The 12,084-nt window shown below is 36.5% G+C and overlaps 1 protein-coding gene and 1 long non-coding RNA gene across 2 annotated transcripts; both read right to left on the minus strand.

The window, feature by feature from the left end:
* Positions 1–1,217: 1,217 nt before the first annotated feature.
* Positions 1,218–5,960, minus strand: LOC122279476. The gene is made up of 2 exons (XR_006229614.1): positions 5,258–5,960; positions 1,218–2,082 (listed from the first exon to the last, which is right to left on the minus strand). It is a non-coding gene; the product is annotated as an uncharacterized LOC122279476 (long non-coding RNA).
* A 1,289-nt stretch (positions 5,961–7,249) lies between these two features.
* On the minus strand, positions 7,250–11,285 carry LOC122280066 (CASP-like protein 5B1). Its single transcript, XM_043091017.1, has 3 exons — positions 10,894–11,285; positions 9,201–9,333; positions 7,250–8,293 (listed from the first exon to the last, which is right to left on the minus strand). The coding sequence occupies exons 1-3, from the start codon at positions 11,022–11,024 to the stop codon at positions 8,090–8,092; spliced, it is 468 nt and encodes a 155-aa protein (XP_042946951.1). The 5' UTR covers positions 11,025–11,285; the 3' UTR covers positions 7,250–8,089.
* Positions 11,286–12,084: the final 799 nt, after the last annotated feature.

Raw genomic sequence — 12,084 nt, forward strand, 5'->3', positions numbered from 1 at the left:
TGTTCATGCAAACTAAAATCCAAATGAAGAAGAGAAGAAAGCAGCATGATTTATGGGCTAGTACGTAAAACTTCATGCATGCATGAAGCCATATATAGGCTTTTTAACATGAATAATTTCTTTTTCACGACAAAGACATTTTATATGGTTAGAACGGATACTTGGTTTGGGTCCTAAAAAAATAAATGGAGACAGCAGAATTAATTCTTAGATATACTTTATATGTATAAAAAATGATATTTACATTTTTACGATATGCAAATCTCGCACATTTTTTTTTTTAAAAAAGTAAATAAATCTGATATCTATAAAAAGAAAAAAAAAAATCAGACATTAATTTTTTTTTTTTTTTTTTTTAAAGAGAATGTGCAAGACTTGCACATTTTATGATTACTTTTATATACCATTATACTTTTTAGTCCCCAACCATTAACTTGGGTCCACCCCTAAATTCCTAATTAGGGATAGCAAATATAGTATATATATATACACTTTTAAATTTGTCCTTTTTTATTTGAACGTCTTGTACATGTCTTTACAAATTGGTTTTAATGAAGTTCTTGTGCAATTATGAATTTCCCAAAATTGTCAATGATAAGGGCATGAAGTGGAGCTCAGAATGAGGTAAAAATACAAAAATCATCACACAAGTCAGGAGATAGATCCACGTACAAGCAATTAAGCAACTATCCGGTAAGCCTTCTTGAAATTCCAGGCAATGCCCACGATTTGAATGCTTATCATACAGCTATTCATGAGTGTTCGCAAGATCTTTGCTATTCGTGAAATGCATGAACACGATGATGTGGCACGTGATTTTGTTATGGTCTTGTGGAAGAGCTTATGGGATGAAGGAGAGCTAGGGATCGAAGATTGAAGTTGGAGACTTGAATTCGAAGAAGGGGAGCTGAAGTCAAGGGCTTTTGTCTTACGGGGTCGTTTTACAAGGCAGAGGAATAATAGGCAAAATGCACAGCATTAGAGAATAGTGAAGTGCACTGTTTAATATCACCTGGAAGTGCACCATTTTATCATTATGTTCTACGCACCATTTTAATTTCCTTCAATGTATTACTTCCTTTGCTTTCTGTTATTTCTTTCTTTGCTTTCTCTTATTTTAGCGGCTACGATATTGTGTTAGAGGTTGTTAGCAGTGAGCTGAGGGAATATAGGTGAGGGGAGGTACGTAGCAGAATCACATCATCAAATATCTTGTATTGGCTTGTCAGAACATTAAAGGCTAGGGTTCCTTGAAAACCCATCTATCCTTACAATTTATTTAGTAATATTCAGTGAAATTCAATACATATTCTTCTATATTTCATTACAAATTCACTTCATTTTTCCTCTATATATTCTTCTACCTTTCTTTTATAATCAGAATCATAACAATTGGTATCTAGAGACACCGTTCCTAATGGCTAAGGGCAATAGATCCAAACAACAACAAGAGACAATTCAAAGCAAGTTGAGTCACATGAGCAAGGGATGCAGGAGCTGAGAGATCAGATGCGGGCTATGGTTGCTACACAGAACCAGACAAATGATATGCTGCACACAATGGTAGCTAACTAGAACAGGGGGCCTCACCGAGAACTAGATGTGGAACCAGAAAACTTTGACCATTAGTGCCATGGAATGAGGGGGGTCAAGCTGGATTTCCCACATTTTGATGGTTCAGACCCAAAGAGGTGGATATTTAAGGCCTCTCACTACTTTGACTTTCACCAAACACATCAAGCTCATAGGTTACTCATGGCTTCATACCACATGGAGGGACAAGCACTAATTTGGTACCGAGATGTAGAGGACACGAGGCAGTTTACATGTTGGTCAACCTTTCTTCAAGCACTCCAAATACATCTTAGAACCACAACGTACAATGATCCCATAGAAGCTCTAAAAAAGCTAAAGCAAACTTCATCAGTAGCAGCTTATAAAGATGAGTTTGAAGCCCTTTCAAACAGGCTCAAAGGGCTCCCAGACGCTCACAAGCTGAGTTGCTTCATTAGTGGCCTCAAAGACGAGATATGTCTTACACTTCGTCTGTTGAATTTGGTGAACTTAAGCGCAGCATTTGGCCTTGCAAGAATACAGGAAGAATATTTTGTCAATATGAGTAAAGCAATAAAACCATGGAAGGAAAAGAGTTATTTATTAACAACAAGGGTGGCCACGGGGGCTATTCTGGGGAACGTTTAAACTGAGGCAATAAACTAGTAGCTCCTATCAAGAAGGTTTTCTCTACACAGATGGATGAAAAAGAAAAAAAAAAAAAAAAAAGCTGCTTATGTTATCATTATGAAGAGAAATGGCATCCCAACCATGTATGTAAAACTCCCAAGGTGTATCTACTACAAGGATCTGAAGGGGTCAATGGGATAAATCAAATGAGGTATTTTATGACTCTAAGGATTTTGAGGAATGAATAGGGTTACCACTGTCAAAGGGGGACCCAAGATTTCTATTAATACTATTGCAGGAACTCCTATTTCAAACATTATGAGAATCCATGGTACGGTTGGGGAGAGAAGTTGGTGATTTTGGTGGATTAGGGGAGCACCCACAATTGTTTTGACCACTCTATGAGCAGGAGAATCAATTTATGTGTAGAACCCACAGCAAGGCTATCAGTCAAGGTGGCCAATAGAGATACCATCCATGGTGAAAGAGTTTGCAGGGAGGTCAACACTAAAATTCAAGGTAATTCTTTCTATCCATCTTATTACCTACTTCCCTTGGGTGGTTGTGATGCTATTTTAGGAGTCCAATGGTTGGTCACCGTAGGCCCTAGCTATTTATTTGGGATTTCTCTAACTGTCAATGAAGTTTACTTGGAATGAGAGACCAATTCAGTTGTTGGGTATGAAGTTAAGTAGCTACACTTTTGAGGGTGGGAAGAAGTCCTTGCTCCACAGTGTCAGTAAGGGTAGGGGCTGTTTTTACTGTTGATTACAACCCCAGTACCCACCAAACATCTAATAGTAGACCCAAAAACGCAACTCCTTCTTAAGGAATTTAGCTAGATTTTTGAAGAACCCACTACTTTGCCCCTCGCAAGACAACATGACCAAAAAATAGTCCTCAAGGAGGCAACCCCTCCCATCTCAACCCAACCTTATCGATATCACTATTATAAAAAATTAGAGATTGAGAAGATTGTGGCTGATTTGTTGAAAATAGGAGTAATAAGGCTGAGTTCTTGTCCATTTTCATCCCCGGTAATTTTAGTACGCAAAGCGGATGGTAGTTGGCGCCTATGCATGAATTATAGGGCCTTAATCAAGAGACGATTAAGGATAAATTTCCTATATCCGTCATTGATGAGCTTGTAGATGAGTTGCATGGATCGATAGTTTTTTCAAAACTAGATCTTAGGTCTGGTTATCACCAAATTAGAGTTGTGCTGGAAGACATACCCAAAACTGTTTTTTGAACTCATGAGGGCCACTATGAATTCTTAGTGATGCCCTTTGGGCTCACCAATGCCCCGTCTACTTTCTAGGGGTTAATAAATGACATATTTGAGCCATTTCTCAAGAAGTTTGTATTAGTTTTTTTTAATGATATTCTAGTCTACAGTAAGGGGGAGGAATCTTAGGCAGGTTATAGAGGTGCTGTTGGAAAATAGCATTACGCTAAACTATTCAAATACAGTTTTGGGGTGAGAGAGGTCGAGTATTTGGGCCACAGAGTAACTACCGAAGGGGTAAAAGCCAATTCAAATAAGGTAGCCTCAATGTTTGGTCAATTCAACAAATACCAAGTCTTTACAGGGTTTCTTGGGTTTAATCGAATACTACAGAAAGTTTATTCGCAACTATGGGCTCATTGATGCTCCTTTAACGAAATTATTGAGAAAGAATGCTTTCCCTTAACATGAAACAGCAGAAACAGCCTTCCACCAACTTAAGGCTGCTGTGACACAACTCCCAGTCCTAAGGCTTCTGGATTTTACTAAGCCTTTTACAATTGAATGCGATGGAAGTTTGAGTGGGTTAGAAGCAGTACTCATGCAAACCAGGCAGCCTATTGCCTTTTTAAGCAAGACTTTGGAGGGACGGGCTCTCTCATTGTCAACATATGAGAAAGAGCTACTAGCTTTGGTCATGGCAATGCAAAAGTGGCAGAAAAATCTTCTTAGGCAGTCCTTTGTTGCTAAAATAGACCAACAAGCTCTAAAGTATTTGCTAGAGTAGAAAGTATGAATTGTAGCTCAACAGAAATGGTTGACTAAGTTAATGGGCTATGATTTTAAGATTGAGTATAAAAGGGCGAGGGACAACAAGGTGGTGGATGCTCTTTCATGTAAGAATGAGGGTTTTGAATTGCAAGAGGCAATTTTAGCTGGTCACTCGGAAAGGTTTTTCATCCACCCCAAGGCTCCCTTTAAGTAGAAAGTTCTCCAATACATACATGATAATCCCCAAGCTGGTCACTCGGGATATCTCAAGACATATAAAAGGGCGAAGTAGGATTTTTATTGGAAAGGCATGAAAAAGGATATTAAAAGGCTAGTGAAGGAGTGTAACATTTGCCAAGTGAATAAGTGTGATACTAACATCTGGCTACACTCTTACAGCCCATTCCAATTCCAGAATAGGCTTGGGGGGAGATATCACTTGATTTTATTGAGGGATTGCCCTTGTCCAAAGGGACAAGTGTTATATTGATGGTCATGGATTGCTTGAGAAAATTTGGGCATTTCATCACTCTATCGCACCCTTGCACTGCTGTTGGGGTTGCTAAGGTTAATTTGGACCAGGCGTTCAAGTTGCATGGGTTTCCTAGGGCCATCTTCTCGAATCAAGACCCTCTTTTTCTGAGTTCATTTTGGAACTCCTTGTTCACATTACAGGGATTTTGGCCTAAACTATAGCTTGGCCTACCATCCCCAAACTGATGGTCAAACTGAGGCACTAAATAAAACCCTAGAGTGTTATCTCCAATGCTATGCAGGGGCTAAACTAAAATGTTGGACTCAGTGATTATCTATGGCGGAATGGTGGTACAATAGCTCCTACCATACATCTACAAAGGTCTCTCCTTTTGAAGCCCTATATTGGTGTCCCCCTCCTAAACTCACTGCGTATATCCCAAGCACAGTAAAAAATGAAGCAGTGGACCAATTTAAGCAAAATAGAGAATAGACCAGACAATTACTAAAGGAAAATCTCCACTTCACTCAATAGCATCTGAAATCTTATGCAGATGAAAAGAGAACTAAAAGGGAGTTCTAGGATGAGATTGGGTTTACCTCTGTCTTCAACCCTAACGGCAGAAATCAGTGGCTCCAAGTCACAATCTCAAACTTTCACCAAGATTTTATGGACCATTCCAAGTGGTTCAAAGGCTGGCTGCAGGGGCTTACTGTTTGGATTTACCTCCTACCACTCGAATTCATCCGATGTTTCACATCTCCTGCCTTAAGGGGAAGCTCAGCGAGCAAATCCATCCACTTTCTTCACTCCTACTAGTTAATGCGAGCAGCGAGCTTCAACCAAAACAGGAAAGCATCATGGATCATAGAGTCAAATGCCATGGCCACTGCACAATCACAAAGGTTCTCATAAAGTGGATCGGAGCCACCGCCGAAAATAATACTTGGGAATTACTATGGAAATTACTAGAAACCTACCCCCCTTATGGGCAATGTTCTCTAATTGTGGAGGCTTGTTATGGCCTTGTGGAAGAGCAGATGGGATGAAGGAGAGTTAGGGATGGAAGAGTGAAGTCGGAGACTTGAAGTCAAAGAAGGGGAACTGAAGTCAAGGGCTCTTGTCCTACAATGTCATTTTAGAAGGCAAAGGAATAATAGGCAAAACACACAGTGTTAGAGAAAAGTGAAGTGCATCGTTTAATAGCACCTGGAAGCACACCATTTTATCATTCTGTTTTACGTACCATTTTAATTTCCTGCAGTATATTTCTTTCTTTGTTTTTTTTTTTTTTTCTTTCTTTCTTTGCTTTTGTTATTTTTTTAAAATTCAGTACATCTTCTTCCATATTCAATCACAGATTCACTCCATTTTCCCTATAGACATTCTTCTAACTTTCTTTTACAATCAGAATTATAACAAATTTTGTGTGAGTTGTATTTGCTAAGATTCGGTTTTCAACCCTTTTTAAACTCTGCACTGTGTCTCTCCTCACTAAGGCCTCGTTTGCATAGTCAAATAAGATGAGATAAAAAATTTATGAATAGTAATAAAACGATTTGTAAATAATAATGAAATAATTTTGAGTTAAAATTTTTATTAAATTTTAAAAAATGAGAGAAAAAATTGAATAAAAATATTATAAATATTGTTAGAGTATAATTTTTTAGTATAATTTTTATTTTAAAATTTAAAAAAATTAAATTATTTTTTGTATTTTATATAAAAGTTTGAAAAAATTGTAATGATTAGATAAAAAAATATGAAAGAAAAATTAAAAATATTTGTATTTGATTAGTATTTAAATGTTAAAATAATACCAACTGCTTATCGAAACGGGGCCCAACTCCTCTGCTCCTTTCCTTGCAACCGTAGTATTCAAGGCCTCGTAACAAGCTTAAACTCAAGTTTTAGCACCAATGGCTCAAGAACGCACAGCACATTCCGGCTCAGGGCATGGATTTCTTGTTCGGGTCTTGGTCCGAATGTAGCGCGAACGTCGTGCAGAAGACAGTGCCTGACAACGCAATTATTGTTTACTCCAGAACTCGGGGCACTTCAAACCCTTCAATTGCCCATGCGTTTGTGTTTACTGCTATATTTCGTCTTGTGATGTGTGTTTGGTCTGCTTTTTGGAAGTGTGAAATGGGTTTTCTTGGAATTTTAATTCAATGTAATCAATCTTATGGGAATTTTTGTTCCTTGCTTTTCTCAAATGGTTTCTGTTAAATAATATTTTATAATTTTATAAAACTTTTGAGGTTGTTTTCAATTGTCCACTATCGTATTTTCTGGCTTTTTAAAAGTTTTTTTTTTTTTTGACTTTTTTGTATGATTCTTAAGAGTGATAAATGAAGACATTATGGAAAAGTAAATGACTAACACGATTTTTGTTTTTCAGTTAAAATTTTGCTAAACATTGGTGAGGTACATGTGAATGTTCCTACAGATACCTGTGAACTTTAACAATTCTTTGGTTAACCAGAAACATACACAGACAAAAACATAATACTAGAACGCCTAGAAACCGATTAAATTGAGCAAATCTAGTTGATCTTTTTTCCCTTTTCCTGCTAATAAAACTTGAAAACTTTCTCAAAATCGAGGTTTCAAATTTCAAATAATCTCGCACAATTAAACATGAGTCCTGTCCTTGTCCAGAGTTCGGACCTCATCCAAATTTATCGACAATCCATACATTTTGCATGCTGCAAACAGATACAACTCATAGCAGGCAAAAAAAAAAAGAAAGAAAGAAAAAAAAAAAAAAAAGAGAAAAGGCAAAGAAAAATAAGAGGCAAAGAACCAAGTCAGGCCTACCATATGATACAAGTGATCCCAGAAACTCAATAATATGACTGGAAGTTGGAGCAAAGCAGGCCCAAGCAGAAATGCCTGATCGCAGAGGTTGAACTTTTTGAAAAGCTAGACAATGAATGGTACTTTGTACACCTGTGGCTGGAAAGAACCTAATAGGTTTCACATCAGAATAGATATGCATACCAGGTGTGAATGTGGCTGCACATTTTAGGCCCTTGGATGATAGCTGGCACCGTCCTACTTCATAGATGTCCGTTGCAACAACAGAGGAATGCAAGTCCCAATTGTTTTCCGGATTTAACTGGTTAGACTGACTGAAATTTCTCGAAGATGTGAAGCTTGATTATATTTGGAGGAGACTCATAGACTATTCACTTGAAAGAGGTTGAGATGAAGGTTATGCCACTAGGGTGCAAGAGACAGAAACGAGTTAAGATGGAATTTAAACTAATACTGGGATAAGAATGTGTAATTTAAACAATAGAGGCAACTGAAGAGGATGGATCCTGAAAGTTTCACAAAAATTAAGGTGAATTAGAAAAACATGAGCATTGGAGTAAAAATTAATAATAGGTGTAATGCAAAAGTGTGATCTGCAGGGCCTGAGTCATCTAAACTGAGGCTAACAAAATCCAAAACATCACATGAGATGATATGGCGGTAAAAGCCCAGGTGATGAAAGCAAATGCTATAGACATCCGGAATTTGTCGCACGGGATATGAGGATCATGCTTGCAGATACCCAAGTCTCTTGAATAGAGAACTATAATCCCTGCTGATGAGCATGCAGCTGCAAGGGTTAAAGTAGCGGTCACCTGCAAATTTTTATACAGTTGTTATGCTCGTGATTACATTTTTTTTTATGGGCAAACTTATTTTCATGTATAGTGCAATGAAAACACAGAAAAGTAGCCGTTCTGATTCCTAAATGAACATGAATTCAGCACCCAATCGAATTCATTTCAGAAACAAATTTCAAGAGGAGAGATCAGAGAGACAATTAACATATTTCAACAGTAACATATGTGAGTGATAATGTATACACACAAAAGGAGCTATAAAGCTTTTGGCTTTTCTGTTCACCATAAATCCCATTCTTGGAAATTTCTTGAAAGCTTATAAGAGGCAGAGAGCTCATGTGCAGATGAGGATAATAAACTTGTCCAGACTCAACTATATTACATGTAACAACATTTAATAAGGTTACCACACGTCAATGCACATGACTTCCTAGTCACATTTAACGTGTTAGTAATTTGAAAGAGGATACCATAAGAAAATGTTCGAAAGAGGATATGACCATCCCTGTTGCCTTGGAGGGTATTGGATCAGCTGGCATAATTTCAGTTTAGAATTTTCTTTTTTATGTATAATGAGGAGTCAAACATGACAATCACATGAAGATTGAATAACCAATGGTCCATTAATATGCTGTCCTAAACTGAGAAGGCTAACAAAATTTGAGATGCTGTATGCAAAATTCCTCAAGCAGTGCTTCTGTGGCCCTTAAAAATGGCTAACCAGTCGATTGGGCAGCAGTGGCCACAATCAGGATGTTAAAAACACAGAAAGACAGATTAATATAACAATTAGCAACATATGATCTATGACGATTGCCAAACACATGTATAGGAATTAGGAAGCATGTGATTTATAATGTTCATACTTGCTTTGTGGGAAGAACAAATTAACAGTGGAGAAATTAAGAGACAAGTTGAATACCCAATCGCCTACAACAAACAGGCTCACTAGGACTGGATTTTGAAGATCCCTCTTTCTTGTCAAAGCATAAATATCAAGACATGCAAGTCCAAGGCTCCACAGAACTTGAAGCCCCATTGATGCAATTAAATAGCTGAATAAAAGCACAGATATCACCGTCAAAAGTTTGCAAAAGACTGGTTTCTGTAGAGAAATATCACTAAGAATTTTTTTATTTTTTATAAGTAGCATTAATGAGAATTATAATAAAAATCCTTGCATGAATTGAGAATCAAATATCACAAATTTAACAGGTTTAACAAGCCTGGACAGCAGCATGCCTGCATGAGACATGTACATATTGCACTGGTCTCATTTAGTCCGGTACATTCTCATACTTCATCTAAATCTTTCTTAGCAAAAAGGTGTTATAGATCTACTCACTACTCCAATGATCCAATCATTTATGGAGTATTTTATATCCAACATGTAGTCTACCGACAGTATGATGAGAAGATGCTTCAGCATACCCCTCATTTCAACTGTTTACAAGACATATAGACACGTTGTCACTTGTCAAAACCTACATGTGCAAGAATTAATAAGCTGTTACAAGAATTTGGGTAGTTATATCGTTTTAGTATATTGGAAAAATTAAGCATCGTATCAGTGTCATAACTAGCTAATACAATAACGACAAGAAGAGGATTTTTTTTGGCTACACAGATAGATCCACTGACTTCATTTATCAAAAATAAAAGGCATGTTCCGTTAAAGTCCATGCGCCTCAATCTGCCAAACATATAGTATTATCATATTATGTCTAAAAAAGACATAAACATTCAAAGTTGGATTTGACATCACCATCTTTATGAGTCTATGGCCTTCAAAGGTAGGCATACTTACAATGGCACTGGACACATGCCAAATTAGGTATTCAAAATCATCAATGGTATCATGATTCACAATTCCAGAAACTGCCAAACATATTAGTAGCAAGGACTCAAAATTTATGAAACAAAAAGCCACACTCCTAATATCGGTGAGCCCTAATCAGTATAATATACAAAGAGGTATCGAGAGCAGCATAATAGGCGTTTGAGTTTATTCTCCCACCTTGACAGCGTACATGACCGATTGCCTTTAAAGGACGGGGAATTTTCTATGAACACAAGGTTAGGTGTCCCTTATTGGTGCTTCACCCATAAAAACCCAGTTGCGGTTTTAAGTAACAAATGCTAAGTTTTGCCTACAAATCATTACTGAAAGGGAAAACAAGCTTTTTCACGTTCAAGCATCAACAAGCTTTTCCATTAATTTCTTTCAATCCTTTCTTCCCAGACTACAAACCGTAGACATTAAGTTTACATATAAAATGGAATTAATGAACACATTCAAGTTTACATTTCAAATGGGATCGTAGAGCGTAATCCATTATCCTTCCAGCAAGAAACAACTAAAATTGCAGGAAAAAGATATGCTCACTACAGTTCTTGAGCCCAACCAGTTCCGATAGAACATGAGGCCACACTGAAAGGAGACTGTTTTCTCAAGTGATATGTATGATAAATAAAAACGATCAAAAAAAGGAAACCATTTCTTCTTCTCCCCCACTCCTACCCATTTGATAAGTGGGTTTATTAAAACCTTACCAAAAAAATAACAGAACTAAATAAATTGACTAAAAAGCAGAGGCGAAGAGAAGAGGAAATACCAGAAGGCAGTGAACCCACTAAATCCATAAGCACTAACCATCACCCCAATCGCCGCAGCAGCAAATGCACATTGCCCTAGCCTCAATACAAGCCCACTCAACGACCCCGGCCTCCCTACCAAATTCTTCATCTCCTCTCAGCGAATTTTTCCAAGCAAAAAGCTCACCCGATTACCTCCATTCTTACAAAACCAGTCGCACAAAAAAGCGTAGGCATATCTTATAGGGAAGATTGGGATTTCAATTCAAGTTTTGAGCTTTCAAGTTTCATGGGGGTTGGAATTTCAAGCATTCGCATATAATTAATAATATAGAATTCACGGGATTTTGATTCGACACGGCTTTACCGTGTGAAAGGTGTGAGAGGTTTTTCGTCCAAAATTGAAAATTGTTTGGATTACGAAAACATTTCATCTAATTCTATTATTATAGTTTTTTTTTTTAAATCTTTTTATAAAATATAATAAACAGTTTCAAATCCTAATTAAATATTTTCAAATTTTAAAATAATAATAACAATATTTTATTTAATTTTCATCTTTCATCTAAACCATCTTATCTTATCTCTAAATCTAAACCTGTCTTAAGTCAATTTCAATTATACAGGTTTGAAAAATAGGATAAGATATAAGATTTTCATCTGATTTCATTTTATTTTATTTTTAAACATAAATCAAATATAAAATTTTCAAACATTATTACTACTTTTCCATACTTCCAAACAAACCATTAGGTAATTGAGAATGTAACTTCTTACTAGTGTTATGTCTATATTTTATTTTTTAAAAACATGTCTATATAAATATAAAACCATTATGCATCTTTAAACAAAATAGAAAAAGAAGTTAAAATGCACTATCCTTATGCATCGGTCCTTTGAAGAGTATTAATTTTGCTTGTGATGTAGTTTCAAAGAAAATCCAACTTCAACCTAACCTTCACAGTATCTTACCTATGAATTTGGAAATATAATTTTTCATAGGTCAATATCTTTTTTTTTTTTTTTTAATAAACATACTGATTTTATTATTCAAGCAATCATTCAGTACATAACATCTCTGGACCATCCTCTGGTTTCTTCCATTTCTGTTTTTCGCCTATTTTTCCTTCACTACTTTTCTTTCCTTCTTTCATATTCAGTGTTTCCTGGTATTCGTTCAAACTTACTATAGTAGTTTTAATCACTTGTGT

This window comes from Carya illinoinensis, chromosome 10, assembly GCF_018687715.1.
Source record: "Carya illinoinensis cultivar Pawnee chromosome 10, C.illinoinensisPawnee_v1, whole genome shotgun sequence".
NCBI lineage: Eukaryota > Viridiplantae > Streptophyta > Magnoliopsida > Fagales > Juglandaceae > Carya > Carya illinoinensis.